This window comes from Tachyglossus aculeatus, chromosome 16 (assembly GCF_015852505.1).
Source record: "Tachyglossus aculeatus isolate mTacAcu1 chromosome 16, mTacAcu1.pri, whole genome shotgun sequence".
Taxonomy (NCBI): Eukaryota; Metazoa; Chordata; class Mammalia; order Monotremata; family Tachyglossidae; genus Tachyglossus; species Tachyglossus aculeatus.
In genome coordinates, this window is record NC_052081.1 from 32117572 (window position 1) to 32135965 (window position 18394).

Below are 18394 nucleotides of genomic sequence, written 5' to 3' on the forward strand. Positions count from 1 at the left end.
GGTCAGAAAACTGTGACAGTGCATGTCATATTTCTGAAGAAGTCCTCAAAAACAGTCTAAGGCTTTGGGGTGGTGAAAAATCCTGCACCTCCCACTCACTGCAGAGGGATTATAGGAGGAGGTGCTCTTTTGCCAGAAGATACGGCAGCAGAGGTGGTGTGGCCATAACAGGCTGAACAGCATGCCCTGGGCTTGGGGAAGGGAGGAGTAACAAGCTCAACAGGAATGTCTGCCTGTATTTCATAGCGTTAGAAGCGGTGGGGTTGGGGAGGGCAGGGGCTCCTTCTCCACTCTAGCCCAATGTTGGAGGAAAATCTGATGTAGCTGGAACTCTTTAGCCTGGAGGAAAGAAGGCCAGAGAATGCCTCAAGGACTATTATACCGAAGATAACCAACTTCTCTGCTCAGGAGCAATGGGAAAAGGGAGGCACAAGGGAAGATCTTCTAGGTTGAAGAGCATGGGGGAGGCAGTGGACTCTTTTAGCAAAGATGAGAAAAGAAAGAGAACAGACCACTGGAAATCTGGAATAGATGTAGTTTCCCCAAACGTTTCTCCCAGAAGACAGGATTGGGTGACCTCTGGAAGGCCATTTTATCCCCAGAACTCCAGGATTCCATCTCTGGTGGGCTGAAGAGTTATAACCCTGCCTCACTCTAAGAAATGTCCCTCCTCCCCTCCCTATGTCCCTCATTGTTCCCACCACTGTACACCACTGCTGGCTCCCGGAATCCAAATCTTGATTTTGCTGCCTGCTGGACCTTCTTCATCAAGACCCAGAGAACTTATTATGAATAAACCATAACCAAGACTCACATGCTTTAAAATTCTCTTTATTAAAATCTTTTTTAGGAAACAACTTGAAACACTTTGCGATCAGTAACACAGATCAGTAAAACTGGTGACGATTCATATGACACAACAAATTCTAACAAATTCCAAATGTTTACAAGCCAAAAGTTAAATTAACAAGTTTTTTTATATAAGCTCAATAAATATGTTCTGGTCCAGTTCAAGTATAATTCAACAGATCACAGCCTCAAATAGTCCAAGAAGGATAAAACCCTGATAGAAAAAGCCTGATGCTCTGCTGATATTCAGTCAATGTTGAATTTGTCATTTCTGATGGAGATTAGCTTTCATATTTTCTTTTGTTGTTGATGCTACAAAACAGTAAGTCTTGCATGTGATATTAACCAAGGGAAAGATGTGTCTTCTGTTCAGAAAGGCTGCTCTCTGGGAAGCCTTTGGTTGATTCACTTTCAAATGATTCACAAACATCGAGGCGCCTTTTTTTTTTAAGAAAAAAATAAATATTTTTCTGGCTGCACTGTATTCGGTGCTATACACATACAAATAAGAAGTGCAAGCTACAAGGTTGGTGAAGAATCATGCCAACTGTATAAAAATATATATATATATATATATACATATACATGGGTATATATGTGTATATAAAATCTTAGAATCAATTTTTAAAATACAGGAACCTGGCTGAGCCTGGTCAGAATAAAGCCTGGAGGTTGCTAACTGTCCTCTGATGTCTGATGCTGATGGTTCATTCAGCAGAGGCAACCTAACAGTAACCTAGGAGAGGGGCTAACTTTCAGGGTCAGTCTCCATTTCTATAAAACCCCACTTTCAGTGATTAACTATCTGGGACCTTTCAAACTAGATGGAAACAAATTTCCCAGAAGGTAGGCCTAATGGAACAGGGAGCAAAGTTGCAGTCCTTCGCCTCTCTCTGAGTCTTACGACCAAGCCAGTTGGAGTGAACGACAAAGCCCATAAAAGTGAAGGAAGTGGTCCCATCGCTTCCTTCCATGGACCTTCATGAAGAAGAAACATGCCTTTCAGGGCTCTATCAGAGTACTTCAGAGAAAGGAGGAAGTGGTTTCTGGTGCACAGAGCATGGTAAAAGCACTCATTGTTCAGTAAACAGCTTTGGCACCTGGACTAATGAACTCTGGAAATGGAAAAAGCCAGCATCTTCGGTCCCTTTCCTTTTTCCAGGAACCAGCCTTCCAGGGGGCCTAAAACAATCAGGCGATTTCTTCTGAGTTCCAGCTTCAGCCTCAGTCTGGAGCCAGGATGCAACACCTAACTTGGGAAATAGCAGGCCTGCTTTCCCTTCCTTCCCTAGACTTCCTTCTCCCTCTCTCCATTTGCCTTTCGCTCAAAGTTTCCACCCAAGAGTCTTATCGGATTTAACTGTGTTTAAACGGCTCCAGTGGGAAGGTCCTTGGGCAGGCCTTATGTTTGCAAGTGCCTGGGACACTATCACCTGCCATAAAAAAAATTAATAATTGGCTCATAGCAAATCTGCTAATGGCTTAGGTGAAACTGTGGCTACTCTCTTGGCCTAATCCTTCCTAGGCCCAATATGTCTAGGTCAATTTCACATAAACACCCCAACCCAATTCTCCTGCTGACCTTCCTAAGCTTTATCCCCTGGCAAAAGCTTATCCGAGTTCTCCTTCATCTGGCCTAAAACTATTAGATGTGTAGAGCATAGGAATGTCACCTTTGGCCATTTTATTCCTGCATCTGCTTGGGAATAGGTTTTCTTGCACAAAACCCCTTTGAAATGGAGCAGAAATATAAGCCATGGGCTTCAGCGGGGGGCTCTGCAGAAAAAGCCCCAGAACAAGAGACTGCAACTCTGTACAAACAGTGCAATCTCCAGGCAGAGTCCATTAAGAACATGAAAGGAAACTAAATATCCAGCCAGTGCTGCAAGAACCTTCGGCGTTGGTCTTAGCTTAAACTGTTTCTCAGCTCCCAGTGATCCACTTGGAGGAGGATCACGACTGCCATGGACCTTTCAGATCGTTCTACTCGGAGGTTTCTGATAAGAGCACTACTTGGGAAGGTAAAATTCAGGCACAACGGGATGAGATAAGGCCAGAGTCCTTGGCTGCAGTTTCCTTGTTTTTATGTTTTTCAATTAAATACTGAACACAATTTTAGGGCAGTCGTTTGTCCGGAACCCACAACTGCTATTTTAGCTGGAGGATCAGGAAGTTGTTTAGTTCAACCCTTATGGAATTCATTGTTGGAGGCTGTTTAATTTTTTAAACTGTGTGTTTGGTTGGGGGTGGGGGGGGGGGGGGAGAGGATGGAGGGGAGAAGAGAGATCTAACCTGTCCTGAAATCAAGAAGGGAAAGAATGAATTAGGAGGAACGGTATATTAAGACACAAAGCTGGTGAATGCTCAGGATGGACCTAAACAGGAACTATTAAAAAGGTGCTTAGCGTTTGGAGGATGAAAAAGATTTGACAAGTTTCATGAACACCCTGTCATTCCACTAGTTTTCTTATCCTGTTATTCTTACTTCTTTCCCCTTTTGAATCTGGACTGGCACAAAACTTTCAGGTCCCACTCCTGACATCTGTCCTGTGAGGACCACAAGCAGGGATTATCTTGGCTCTACCCCAGTGTTTAGCATAGTGCTTGGCACATAGTAAACACTAAACAAATCCCACAATTATAATTAGGATTGGAGAATTTCCCCCAAAATTTATCTTTCTTGCCAAGTAGATTTGCTTTCACTGATTGTGAGTGCCTCAGGGACAAGCTCCATCTCTACTTCCTACATGTACACTCTTTCCTAAGTGCTTAGTACAGTGCTCTGCACAAAGTAAGCACTTAATAAATACTACTCCTATCATAACTACTTTCAGATTGCTTCCCCTGGATAATCCATCCTCCCTGGATCTGCCCTGCTGTAGACTGCCCAAAATCCAGACTCTGAGGAAATCCCTGAGCAGGAGGATTTTATAAAAGGAACTTGCTCTTGACAAAGAATGCAGGAAAAAGAAGGAACAGCTCTCCTCTGCTTTCAGGACCTGACAGAATTGCATCCCGCTGGAAATACATTTGGGTTTTTATTTCTCTTTCATTCCGCAGAAGAAAATGTAAGTCCTACGCTCTTCAATGTGCTGCCATCCTCACGGTCAATGCCAACGGACCCCAGGCCGGCTCCTGAGTGCACCCACCAGTGTTTGCTTCTTTCTAGCTTCCCTGCTGGAGCATCAAAGCTTCTTCCTTTCAAAATGTGGAACAATTCCCATGTCCTCTGGCACCGGGCTGCTGCCTCTTTCGCTCTTCTTCAGGCCCTCCTCGGCCAGCTGGGACAAATACTTCTGTGAGCAAAAGAAAAAGGCCAAAGAGCAGTTGCTACACAGAGAGGAAAAATCTACCCTGAGGGACTGGAAGAATGTAGACACCTCGCTCAGTTGGGAAACTATTTTTTTTTTTTTTTGGTAAAGGAGGGAATGTAGTTTCTTCTCAGGATTGTTTTCTGGTGCTTGTTTCCTGAGGGAAAGCATTTACCCTTGAAACAGTTCTGCTGTTTCCTTGGTTTGGGCTGAAGTATGTTGTGCAAGAACCAACAAATAGGTCATCCCACAGAGCTGGAATTCTCCGCCATGCTGGTTCTAGTTCATACTGCACGGCACACAGAAACAACCCATGCAAGGATGGATTCCCTCTGCCAGAGACTTTCCTAGAGAAGAAGAGGTGAGTACAGCCATCAGAGTCCCTTTCACTGTGCCTCAGCTTAAGGGGATGGGGCTGAGGCCCTACCTGCTTTTGTAGCATGTGAGACCTGAGGTTCAGTAGATGGCAGACGTCTCTCTGAAAATACCCTTATGAATTCTTGATGCTGCAAGCTGTGAAGGAGTAGGCTGCTGCTGCCATCCCATTGTGGCACTCCTCTCATCACTGCAACCATTTATCCAGTGGGCAGCTAAGGACTTCCCCACCCAACCCCCTCTGTGCTGTCCTTGAGCAGCAATCAGAATACAGGACTGGGAGTCTAGTTAGTTCTAGCTCTTCCATTGTTAAGGAAGTAACTTGAACACCTGAAAATTCAAAGCCACTCAACCTGGTTGTATAAGGAAAGGGGCAGGTGGGCCCTACTGAAAGGGTAGTTGGTCTGAATCCCTCTGTTTCCCATCTAGCAGGAAAAAAATGTGAAGGACAAATTTCTCCCTCCCTTCCCATTTCCATGCTGTTTCCTGTGGGGAATGAAGTCCAATGTATGCCATGTGGTTTCAAATGTATACTCCATTCATCTGTTGTTTGGAACAGTTGACACCAGGAGGCTACTGGTTGCTGTAATGAGAACACACCTACTTTTCCAGCTATGAGCTGTGGCTGAAGTCTGGAGGGGCAGTACCTTGGGGGAATGAAACATCCTTATGGCAGCCCTGCCACTGCCCCATCTCTTTCTTGCTGCCTCAACTTCTCCCCTTTCAGCTGAAGGGCTGAATGCCCCTATGAGCTTCACCACTGGAAGCTCCCAAAGTGCTCCTTCTGCTCCAGGCAAGCTCCAGCAGCACCCATTCATCAGTTCACAGCTCTTCCAGATTGCCACTTTGGACAGGGATGAGCAGAAAGCATTTCGAAAATCCCAGAGGTAGAAACCCTGGTGAGTGGTGGGGAAGAGGAGGAAAGGTACCCCACCATCTTTATGGCTAACAGAGCTGTGGACACTGAAGCTTGGCACTCATCACACCTGGCTTTGAAGAATCCTCATTCTGAAAACAAAGGCTCTTTTCTGCGGATAATCAAGTCCTTCCTCTCTCTCTTTCTCTCCCTCCCCCAGCCAAGGCAGCTAGAGAGCTACATTGCCCCTCCCTCTCTAATAAGGGTGCCACACACAGTATGGTTAAATTTTCCACGGAGGGGGTTGATGTAAGGAGTGAGAATGAAGAAAACAAGCCTGGCTTTGGAAGAGCCATATCCTGGGCATCTACAGACTTGGAATAAAATCTAAAGTTGAATCACCTCAGAATGGAGATATACTGAAGTCGGACCTGTTTCTGCCCATTTTGCTCCAGAAGCATGTTGGCATGGGTTAAACCTAATGCCGACAGCAAAGCTTTTTGTAGGATCCATTCATTCAATTGTATTTTTTGAGCACTTATTGTGTGCAGAGCACTGTACTAAACTCAATCGAGTACACTACAACAATAAACAGGCATATGCCCTGCCCACAATGAGAATTCAAATTTCTTAACAGCTTGAGTGAAATCTCCCATGCTTACCTGTAATATTTTTTTTAACTTTTGATTGCAGAGCAGTCTGGGTTCCAAAGCACTAGATTGAGCTCTGTGGGGGTATAATTTTTTCCCTGCCAGATATTCTTCCTGGTGTAGATCCCCTGAATGGATGGGGGGTCCATTTGCTTGAAGGCTGCTGCCAGCCTGCACTGCAGCCCTCTTGGGGGACTAAGATCAGGAGCAAAAATGCTCCAAAAGGTGGCTGTCAATCAGGCAGATGGGCTAACATCAGGCTTCTGGAGAAGGTACTGGACATGGAACCATGGGACTAGTGGATAATAATGCTGGGTTATTACCTAACATTAGGTGTCCCAGGCAGACTCTGGCCCCAGATGGAATCTCCTCCGGGTAAAAATACCCTTGCCCCATACGAACATGGCCAGGGACACTACAGGAAGTTTTATGTGCTGCCCACAGCCATAACATCAGCTTCAGAATTAGGAAAAAGTTATGCAGCATGTACATTTGGGGGCTTTGCTTTCCTCTCTAAACAGCTCAGGGAGCCACGTTCCATGTATTCTCTCAGTGGCTTGCCACTGAGTCCAGGAGTCACTCCATCCAGCTGCCCTGGTGGCTCGCACTAGGATTTGTGTCCAGATCTCTCCAGTTCACTGATTGGTCATAAGCAGAGATGCTGAATCACGATTTTATCCAGCAAATCTTCCAGAACAGGTTTCAATCAGAGTATTCTCCCTCCTCACTCTCCCCGGCATGCCATCCTGCCAACCCCATGGTTCTGCAGGGCTGCCAGTGATGTTAGGGGACTCTTTCTCCAGACCAAGTTTCTTGCTGTGAAAAACTGAAGCAAGGTCCAGACTGAGTCCAACCATGCAATTTCCAGGGGGTTGGGAGAATCACTGAACTAGAACCTTACTCCCCCCTCTGACCTTCAACCTCTCTGGAATGCCAGGGGAGAAGGGTCTAGGATCTCTTCAGCCCAAAGCAGTAGTCCCCAAACCAGTGACAACTGTGTCTGGTGTGGTTGTCCATCTATCACCTCTTATCACTCTAGCGTACCTGAAAAACTCCCAAGTCACCAAAGGACATGGGGCTCATCCCCTTGTAGCCAGAAAGTTCAGCGTGAAGTTAGCAGGCAAAGTTTTGCTGCCAGCCTAAGCCAGAGTCAGAAACCTGGCCTGAGGCCTACAAAATATAGCATCCCCCAGGCTCTGTGTCAGAGAACTCCCACAGATCCAGGTGGAGCTTTGACTACAATCCAATGCTGATTCCTCAGCCCCAACACCTCAAACAAGGTATGAAGGGGTGGGGGCAAGTGAGCGGGGTCATACCTGAAGGTTCCTATAGTGAACAGAGCTCCGACAGTGGTTTATCTTTGCAGTCTCCTCACTTGTGTAGAACAGTCCACACAGCTTACAGTAGAATCCTGTTCTGGGCACCACAAATTCTACCCCTAATCAACAACACAGAGAATCAACATGTTAGAAAGGCAGCATATATAATCAATCCATTGCATTTTTTGAGTGTTTACTATGTGCACAGGACTGTATTGAGTGCTTGGGAGAATATAATACAACAGAATTAGCAGACATGTTCCCTGCCCATAGCGAGCTTACAGTCTAGAGGGGGAGACAGACAATAATATGAGAAAATAAGCACTTTACAATATATAAAATTTAAAGACATGTATATAAGTGCTGTGGGTTTGGGGGTAGGGTGAGTATTAAATGTCCAAAGGTTGCAGATTGAGGTGCATATAAGTTAGAGAGAAACTGAACAAGGTGGGCAAGCTGGGGTGTGACTTATGTGCTTTTGGATATAATCTTGTGATTATAATCTAGCCAGAGGCAGGATCGCAAGGCCTTCAGGTTCCTATTCTGCAGATGGGGATGGGGATGAATAACTTGTCTAAGGTCACCTACTGGGTCAGATGGAGTGCTGGAACTAGAACCCAGGCTTTCCCTACTACTTGGGAATAACCCCAGTCAGGAGAATCTAGTATATGACCATTTCATGAAAAGATTATTGTTTGGGTGGGCTCCTGCAAGGGGATAACTCAGAAAGAATGGTGGAAATGGTAAGCGCCCGGAGAAATAGCAATTGCTTGAAGTCGACTTGGATTTTGTTGGATTCAAACAATGAACAATTATTGAGTGCTCACCGTGTACAGAGTTCTGCACTAAGCTCTTGGGAGAGTACAATCCAAAAAAGATGACAGACATGTTCCCTGCCCACAATGATCTTACAGTCTAGAAAAGATAAACAGCCAAGTCTCTTCTGTAGATTCCTTGTGGGGGGACTGTTTTACCATATATTTATAAAATACCACACCCCAGAATTTGGTCCTCTTTCAGAAGACATAACAGCTCTCTCTCTGATTAGCAACAAGGCATGAGTTCTCTGGCCCTCCACTACACTCCATCACTTCCTTCTGGGTTGGGGATCTGCCTCTCCTTGAAGGCTATATAGGGTAGGTGGATAACTCTGATGAGGTCAGGATGAATGCATATAAAGAGATGCATATAACATGCTCATACTGAGAAAGTCCATTAACATCAGTCTGAGAAGTGGCAGGGGAATTAGTATACAAAGATAACTGGCTCCAAGCCAGCTGTTAATAGTTGTGCATTGCCCAAAAGTCATGAAAGTTTTTTTTGTTTGGTTCTTTCTTTAAATAAATAGATGAGACTGTCTAAATCAGGCAGACACGTCTGAGCCCCTGTCTGAATCATGCAGACACATCTGAGCCCCTGAGATAAAGTCCAGTCTGGCTATTAGTTAAGTTTATTTTTTCACCTCAAAGTTGCCATCACTAACAACAAACATTCTCAGAAAGATAACTCACTAATGATCTGAGCATCTGATAGTGAGTTCTGGACTCTATCTCTATGGGTACAACTAATTTGTGTTTCTTAGAACTGGTGTCTGGAAATATAATGTTACCCTCATTTTCTTAACCCTACATTTAAGGATGATACCTAGGTATTCCTCTTATTCTGGGCAAGGGGTGAAAGAAAGATTGTGCCCATGGGAGAAATGCTTTATCAACTCCCTAGTAAGCCAGGCTGACTAAAACCATGATTTTGGAAGAAAACTTAAATAGGTCACCTGATCCATACTCCTGCTTCCAGGCTTTACCTGCCCAAGAGAAGTAATATTACATTTTTTTATTTCATGAGCAGGAGGAAATTTTGTCCTCTCCCCAGGCAATATGATGTTTTCTCCAAATCCTACTCACTAGAGCTACCTTACGGGGGCGGGAGCAAGGGGGTGAGAAGTCATCACTTTATTTACATCTGCTAGATTGTAAATCCCTCCACTAGACAGGAAACTCCTTGAGTCTAAGTAGGAGGGAAGAGGATTCGATCCCCGTTTTACAGATGAGGTAACTGAGGAACAGAAACATTAAGGGACTTGCCCAAGGTCACACAGCAGACAAGTGGCAGAACCAGGGCTAGAACACAGGTTCTTCTGACTCCCATGCCCAGCTAATCTGAAAGCAGCATTTGTTTTCCAAAGGCAGCTTTTAAGTGAGGATCATTATAATCCTGTCATAACAATAAGTCTGAGAATTAAGTAAACATGGAAGCATTTTAGAAGCAGAGCTCCTAAAAGGCAGTGATGCATACACAATAGAGGTAATCTGAGTCTTTCACCCTGGCTTTTGGGCCTCAGCCCTCCACAGCCTACTGGCCACGGTGGTCCTTTGACCAGCACTGCCCTGGCCCCTGGGGAGGTGGTACTTGGTCCCTGGCTTTGCTGACAATAGTCTCGTTGCACTGCTGTTCCACAGGGAAGAGTTTGCAGGTCACACATGAGCGTCTATATCAGCCATCCCCGGACTCATGGAAAGTATTATTGTTTGCTTAACAGAGAACCAGAAAGAGAGAACCAAGTGTTTCCTGGCTTGCCAATTCTCTCCTGGTAATGATGAAACCACTCAGTTCTACCTATACCTCTGGGGTTCAGGACTGATCTGGTCTGAGGTTCCCCTTGTGCCAGGGCTGTTCCCACACACAGCACACCCCAGAGACCCAATCCACTTGGGGAAGAATCCCCAATCTACTAATTCTTGGGAATTTGGGTGAGTTACGAGCCACCACAGCCCAAAGCCATGTAGGTTGCTGTTTTGCTAGGCCTGGGGGCTGGTTTAGTGTTGAGACAACACTGGGGTCACGGGACAGAAACACAAACCCCCACTGGAGAAAGAGGCTCTGTATCCAGCCTCAAGACTGGGGCTGCCTGGGACCTCTCCCCAATCCCGAGGATCCTGACTGCTTCCAGCCCAAACTGAAGGGTTTGAGCAGAACCAGACCTCTGGGACTTTATAGCAAGGAATCCAAAATTAACACAAACAGAATGGGTCCTTGAAACTTCTTCTGCCCCTTTAACTCAAAAAGAATCCCCCATATGTCTAACTTGAAACTAAGAACTTCAATTTGAAAACAGCTGCAGCCCAACTGTTGTTAGCCATGATCAACAGGATCAATGTAAAGTCATACATATTTTTTTTCTTGGAAGGGGGATAACTTGCTGGCATATGACAGTCTCTGAGCAAATGAACTACAAAAGAAGGAAATTTGCTCTTCATAACTCTCACTATCAAAATGTTGCAGTTGGGACAGAGAACAATACGAGCAAAGATGTCTGGTATCCAGGGTGAACCCTCACCATGTCAGCCTCTCTGAATTCTCCTTGCCTAATTTACCCTTCCAGAAGGACTGACTTATCATACTAATTGCAGTGTTTTTCAACTCTTGGCAAGAAATATCTTCAGAGCGATCTAAGCCTGCGTGTCTGAAGTGCATCTGCTCTCACTCCTCTCTCCAGAATCAAGCCTAGGTGTTCTGGTTCAGAAGCAGGCCTGGTCCATAGAGCCCGCCAAGGACTTAGGTTGACCTGGGGGCTGCTAGAATGAGCCTCACTTCTTTTTTCCTCTTTCCCCAAAAGTGATGGAATGGGATTCTCCCTTCTCTGTCCCCTTTTCTCTTCTCAGCCTAGTTTTCAGACACTGGAGGGGCTGTGAAGCTCTTGCCCCTATGTTACTGTCTCCACACTGTTCCCTCTCCACTTCCTGTTAAGACCCGGCAGGTAAAACTACAGTTGAATAAGTGTGTTGCCCTTGTACAACTCCATCCCCAGAGATAATGTAAGGTTCCCTTCAGATGGTTCAAGTGTTGGTCTCTGTAGAATGCCACAGTACTGGGTGTCACCGTGGACCAGACTGGACCATGGGTTTATGGCCCAAACAAGGCTTCAGTCCTCCTGTGGCCATCCCCCCAACCCCTGCGTCACATCTTCTGTATTTATTTTAATTGCCTGCACATCCAGACCAGAGCCCACTGACCACTTGAGATGACCATCACCGCTTTCACTCCCCCTCCTCAGCACAGTGCTCTCTGTCTCATTATTTGGGACATTATTCTTTATCTTTTTTGGACTGATGGACTGGTTAATATTACTACGGTATTTGTTAAGTGCTTACTGTACCAAGCACAGTTCTAAACGCTGGAGTGGATACAAGTTAATCAGGTCAGACACAGTCTTGTCCCACATCAGGGTGGGTGGGGGAGGGGGGACTCACAGTCTAAGTCATAGAGAGGGGGAGGTGGACCTTTAGGAGTTTGCTTCCTGCAGGCCTAAGAAGAAGCATGCCACCTTTATTTGGGGGAGGAGGAGGGAGTGACTTCCGATTGCTCTGCAAAAGCACTAACCCCCTATTTCTTCCTAGAAGTGGATTGGATTCACTGCCTGTTTCTTTGTAAATGAAATCCCTGACCTCTAAAGAAGAGATTTTAGCCTTTTGCAATGACATGGTTCTCCAAAGCTCCAGCTGCTTGATTACAGGCATCCTGGATCTGCTCTCCTGGGACAGCTCAACAAACCTTGAATAATGTCAAAGAAGCTGGGCCACAGTCTGATTTCTGGGGTCAACAGGGGATTCACAACTTACAAACCTTACCCTGAAAGTCACTTACCTAAAGGAATGCTAAGTTCCCTGAACACATCCTCTTGTCCCCAGGAAGACAGAGAATGTGGTTGTTTTGTCTCTTCCTCTGCGTATTCCAGGGATTTGATTTCCAGGTACCCAGAATTTTCTGAAAGATAGTGTGGACAACGAGTGAAAGGAACCCAAAATGCTAATAAAAAGCCTTAAAATCTATTCCTAGCATTTCCTGTGACTGGACAAATAAACCACATTCATTTCAGATTCTTAACAGCGTGGAGCGGGCAAACAATCACTAATTATCACCAGAATATCCTAATTGCAATGGGTTTTTTCCTGGCAAATTATGACGTGCCTGTTGCAACTAAGGGTTTCAGCATTCCCATTGGTCCAGTACCTAAGTGTTGGGTGGAAATGGAGTGCTGAAGCCAGGGTTGACTCATTTCCCTGGCATCAGCCTAGATGGTCCACTCCCACCAACATTACTCAATCAGGCAATGTGTTTCCTGAAGAACCCAAATTATGCTGACATACTCAGGACTAATGTTGGCAAGAGAAATTGGTGACATTCTCACCTCAAGCCTGTCAGGTATTATTATTAAATATGAACTCAAAATTCTCTGTGAGATAACAAATCATTAAAGCTAAATGCATGTTCAGGCCGACACCAGACAAATAGAGGCAGCCTAAACAAAAGAGGGTGAGAAGTTGGCTCCACTTTTGATTTTACCTTCCAAGGTCAGATTTCAGGTCCCCTGGTTTTCTCGTTAACCAGAATGCAACTGGTGGCAGAGATGCCAAAGAGATTCTGACACAGACAGGTGAGAAGCATACATGCAGACCTTGTGATAAGTAAAAGTCTATTTCTGATTATTGCAGTACACTATGTTGACTGGGATAGAAGAGTTTGTTACACAGAACCCAAATTACGCTGGTCTCAAACACTACAGGCCAGAATCAATAACACTTAGTGATGTTTATTTGATACCATAGAGACTGCAGGTTTCACAAGGAATATACCTTACTCATCTACCATTCTGAAAATAATGATCTTTACCTTTACATTAGGGAAATGAATTTATTTTTTTCCCGCTGATTTTATTTCAAAAGTTAATTTATAAAGTACGTACTCCCAAGTTTGGGAGACCATTTTTGGAATATTGTTGTATCACCTAAGACTGCTTTTAAATAGGCTCACCTTCAGGATGGGCTCAGTCTGTGAAGTAATTACAGTAATAATCATACTATTTTGAATTTGTAGAATGCCTTAATTTTACCACATTATTTGTCCTCACATCTCTGTGAGGTAAAGAGAGGAATGTATTATTATCTCCATTTTTCAGATGAGGAAACTGGGGTCTAGAGAGGTTATGACTTGCCCAAATCATTCAGCAGGCAAAAAGCAGAGCCAGGACCAGAATCCAGACCATTTGGCTCCTAATTCAATGCTCTTTTCACTAAATCTCATTGGCTTTGTTGAAAGCCTTTCTCTGGTCATGTTTGCTCCATTTTAAACATGTTTTAAGGTATCAGAGTTTTTAGTGCAATATAGAAATTCATTACATCCAAGCTCACCTATAAGAATTAACAAAACCAGTCCCTGTTCACTGTCCAGCACCTACAGCTGAAGGGGTATTCAAATCTTCTCAATAAAGCAATATGAAGTAACATGGCCTAGTGGAAAGAGCCTGGGTCTGGGAATCAGAGGAACTGGGTTCTAATCCCAGCTCTCCTACTTGACTGTTTTGTGACACTGGACAATGCACTTAACTTCGCTATGCCTCAGCTTCCTTGTCTGTACAATGGGGATGAAATACCCTGTTCTCCCTCCTACTTGAACTATCAGCCCAATGAGGAACAAGAACTATGATCTACCTGATTATCTTGCATCTACCCCAGTGCTTAGTGTGGGGCTTTGCACATAGTAAGCACTCGACAAATGCCACAAATATTAAAGCTCACACGCTGCTCTCAAGTCATTCAGGGCAGAAATAAATGTCCTGAATTGCCTTTGTGGGTCTGTGCCATGCAGACACAAAAGGTACCCCTACTCCTTGTTGATCAGCAGGAACTGCTGCTCTTTTTTTTCTGATAATCCAAACTAATTTTACCTAGGGACTGAAGGTGTTCATCTCTACTCACATGAACCCAGAGGAGACTGCTCTATCTGATTATGCCTCCCAGAAAACCTGTAGCTGCATATCATATTCTCTTTACGCCATTTGACTAAAAGCCTCAAGTGGTTTAACTTGGCTTATGGAAGCTTGCTTCTATTACCGAGTTACTCATAGGTCTCTTTTAATGCTATTAGCAACATTAATTATATTAATAAACGGCTTGCAATCTCATGTTCCTCTTCTGGATACTTAAAAGTTCAATGACCTACCCAACCGTAAAATTCAGAGACACTGCATATTTACCCTGGGTTAATATTCCTTGGCAATCTTGGCTTTTGGCACTCGTCTCTTCTTGAGAGCTAGGATTCTCCTCTGCAGGCATTACTTCCAGAGCAGAGTCAGCTGGTGAGGCCACAGGCTTGAAATGACCCAAAAAGGTGCCAGGGAGCTGGACACTTTCCTCGGTTGGCTCTTGGGAAAGGGTCTTCTGTGCTTCTGGAGTTAAAGGACTCTCGGAACTTTCAATCTGTTCTTCTTCAGGATCAGGACAGAAGGGATCCTTGCGGGTGCAGCCTTCCACCAATTCATCAGGTTTCTGTGCGGCCTCGAGATTTATGTTTGATGTTTCATCTCCTAGGTCCTCTGGACCACCCACAGGAGTGACAGGACTTCCTTTCGGTGACCTGCAGCTTGTTTCTAGGGATGCTTCACTGGCCAATTCACCCTTTGTTAATTCATTGTGGTTGTTTTTCAATTCCAAGGGGCTAATTTCACAGGGAGACATTTCAGTGCCAGTTTTGTCCTTGGGGATGACTGGCATAATTTCCTCCAGTTCAGTGATATCCGGCTCCATGATGAAATCTTCTTCTCCGACCTCATCTACTGTGACTAATTCTTCCATATTGGTAGGATACCAGGTCTCTCCTTCCACCTCACTTTCACTCTCCCAATCTTGTTCCTGTTCAAATATAGAGTGTTGATTTTATAAAGTGGCTGTGGAATCAATGGTCCAACTAAAATAGACATCTGTGTCTATAGTGACCACTGAGTCAGGCCTTTTTGTTCCCTTATACCTTAGTACTGAAAATGTATTTGCTCTGAGAGGTAACCTCTTAAAACCTACCCTGCAAGACATGCATTCTTAAAGAATACGACATTTCTCTTGGTGCATAAAACGCATGTTGGTAATTTGAGGCTCTAGAAACCTCCACCTGTGCACAACTGAGTTGTAGCAAGCCACCACTATTAACTTGAAGGGTTTAAAATGATTCTAAGCCGCTGTTTAAGGTACCTACTATACACTCAACTATGATCCTGGGATATTTATTAAACTTAGTCATGCTTCTTGTGGCTATTTCCATGCAGCTTTATTATAATTTTTGTAACAAACCCGGGCAGCTTGCAAGCTGGCTGAAGCAAACCATCTTGCACCTATGTGCAAAGATGTATGTTTTCATTTCGCACATCCTGCCTTCATTACTGTATGAGCTTCTTTGTTGACCTCCCTGTCTTTCTGTCTCTCCTCACTCCAGTCTGTACTTCACTCTACTGCCCAGATCATTTTTCTACAAAATCATTCAATCTATCTTTCCCCACACCTCAAGAACCTCCAGTGATTGCCCATCCACCTCTGCATCAAACAGAAACGCCTTACCATCGGCTTTAAAGCACTCAATCACCATGCCCCCTCCTACTTCACCTCGCTAATTTCTTACTACAACCCAGCTCACACACTTCACTCCTCTAATACCAACCTACTCAGTGTACCTAGATCTCATCTATCTCCCTGCCAACCTCTCACCCAAGTCCTGCCTCTGGCCTGGAATGCCCTCCCTCTTCATATCTGACAGATAATTATCCCCCCACCCCGCCCCCACCCCCAGCCCGGCCTTCAAAAGCCTTATTGAAGGCATATCGTCTCCAAGGGGCCTTCTCTGACTAGTCCCTCTTATCCTCTTCTTCCACTCCCTTTTGCATTGCCCTGACTTGCCATCCTCCCTCCCAGCCCCACAGCACATATGTGCACATAAATCCATAATATATTGATGTATATTAATGTCTGTCTCCCCCTCTAGACTGGTATGCTCACTGTGGGCAGGGAATGTGTCTGTTATATTGTACTCTCCCACACACTTAGTAATCAATCAATCAATCAATCAATCGTATTTATTGAGCGCTTACTATGTGCAGAGCACTGTACTAAGCGCTTGGGAAGTACAAATTGGCATCACATAGAGACAGTCCCTACCCAACAGTGGGCTCACAGTCTAAAAGGGGGAGACAGAGAACAGAACCAAACATACCAACAAAATAAAATAAGTAGGATAGAAATGTACAAGTAAAATAAATAAATAAATAAATAAATAGAGTAATAAATATGTACAACCATATATACATATATACAGGTGCTGTGGGGAAGGGAAGGAGGTAAGACGGGGGGATGGAGAGGGGGAGAGGAAAGAAGGGGCTCAGTCTGGGAAGGCCTCCTGGAGGAGGTGAGCTCTCAGCAGGGCCTTGAAGGGAGGAAGAGAGCTAGCTTGGCGGATGGGCAGAGGGAGGGCATTCCAGGCCCGGGGGATGACGTGGGCCGGGGGTCGATGGCGGGACAGGCGAGAGCGAGGTACAGTGAGGAGATCAGCGGTGGAGGAGCGGAGGGTGCGGGCTGGGCAGTAGAAGGAGAGAAGGGAGGTGAGGTAGGAGGGGGCGAGGTGATGGACAGCCTTGAAGCCCAGGGTGAGGAGTTTCTGCCTGATGCGCAGATTGATCGGTAGCCATTGGAGGTTTTTGAGGAGGGGAGTAATATGTCCAGAGCGTTTCTGGACAAAGATAATCCGGGCAGCAGCATGAAGTATGGATTGAAGTGGAGAGAGACACGAGGATGGGAGATCAGAGAGAAGGCTGGTGCAGTAGTCCAGACGGGATAGGATGAGAGCTTGAATGAGCAGGGTAGCAGTTTGGATGGAGAGGAAAGGGCGGATCTTGGCAATGTTGCGGAGCTGAGACCGGCAGGTTTTGGTGACGGCTTGGATGTGAGGGGTGAATGAGAGAGCGGAGTCGAGGATGACACCAAGGTTGCGGGCTTATGAGACGGGAAGGATGGTAGTGCCGTCAACAGAGATGGGAAAGTCAGGGAGAGGACAAGGTTTGGGAGGGAAGACAAGGAGCTCAGTCTTCGACATGTTGAGCTTTAGGTGGCGGGCGGACATCCAGATGGAGATGTCCTGAAGGCAGGTGGAGATGCGAGCCTGGAGGGAGGGGGAGAGAGCAGGGGCAGAGATGTAGATCTGGGTGTCATCAGCGTAGAGATGATAGTTGAAGCCGTGGGAGCGAATGAGGTCAACAAGGGAGTGAGTGTATATTGAGAACAGAAGGGGACCAAGCACTGAACCTTGGGGAACCCCCACCGTAAGAGGATGGGAGGGGGAGGAGGAGCCTGCAAAAGAGACTGAGAAAGAACGACCGGAGAGATAAGAGGAGAACCAGGAGAGGACGGAGTCTGTGAAGCCAAGGTCAGATAACGTGTGGAGGAGAAGGGGGTGGTCCACAGTGTCAAAGGCAGCTGAGAGGTCGAGGAGGATTAGGACAGAGTATGAGCCGTTGGATTTGGCAAGCAGGAGGTCATTGGTGACCTTTGAGAGCGCAGTTTCCGTGGAATGAAGGGGACGGAAGCCAGACTGGAGGGGGTCGAGGAGAGAGTTGTTGTTGAGGAATTCTAGGCAGCGTGTGTAGACAACTCGTTCAAGGAGTTTGGAAAGGAATGGTAGGAGGGATATGGGACGATAACTAGAAGGTGAGGTGGGGTCAAGAGAGGGTTTTTTTTAGGATGGGAGAGACATGGGCATGTTTGAAGGCAGAGGGGAAGGAACCAGTGGAGAGTGAGCGGTTGAAGATGGAAGTTAAGGAGGGGAGAAGGGATGGAGCGAGAGATTTCATAAGATGAGAGGGAATGGGGTCAGAAGCACAGGTGGCCAGAGTAGCACTTGAGAGGAGGGAGGAGAGTTCCTCTGAGGATACCGCTGGGAAGGATGGGAGAGTAGCAGAGAGTGTTGAGAGCCGGGGGGTTGGAGAAAGGGGGGAAGAGACTTTGGGGAGGTCGGACCTGATGGATTTAATTTTGTTAATGAAGTAGGAGGCCAGATCGTTGGGGGTGAGGGAAGGAGGAGGGGGAGGAACCGGGGGCCTGAGAAGGGAGTTGAATGTACAGAAGAGCTGGTGGGGGTGATGGGCATGGGTGTCAATAAGGGAGGAGAAATAGTTTTGTCTGGCAGAAGAGAGGGCTGAGTTAAGGCAGGAAAGGATAAACT

At 45.7% G+C, this 18394-nt stretch overlaps 1 protein-coding gene across 1 annotated transcript in view; it reads right to left on the bottom strand.

Annotated features, from left to right (window-relative positions):
* Positions 1 to 1147: 1147 nt before the first annotated feature.
* The window catches only part of RBM20 (RNA binding motif protein 20), a 164225-nt gene continuing 146978 nt past the window's right edge, over positions 1148 to 18394 (bottom strand). Inside the window, exons 11-15 of the mRNA XM_038758330.1 lie at positions 14394 to 15048; positions 12005 to 12124; positions 7358 to 7479; positions 3999 to 4145; positions 1148 to 1287 (exon numbers count right to left, since the gene is read on the bottom strand). Of these exons, the coding sequence (XP_038614258.1) occupies positions 4035 to 4145; positions 7358 to 7479; positions 12005 to 12124; positions 14394 to 15048 (1008 nt within the window). The 3' untranslated portion in view covers positions 1148 to 1287; positions 3999 to 4034. The remainder of the gene's footprint in view (positions 1288 to 3998; positions 4146 to 7357; positions 7480 to 12004; positions 12125 to 14393; positions 15049 to 18394) is intronic.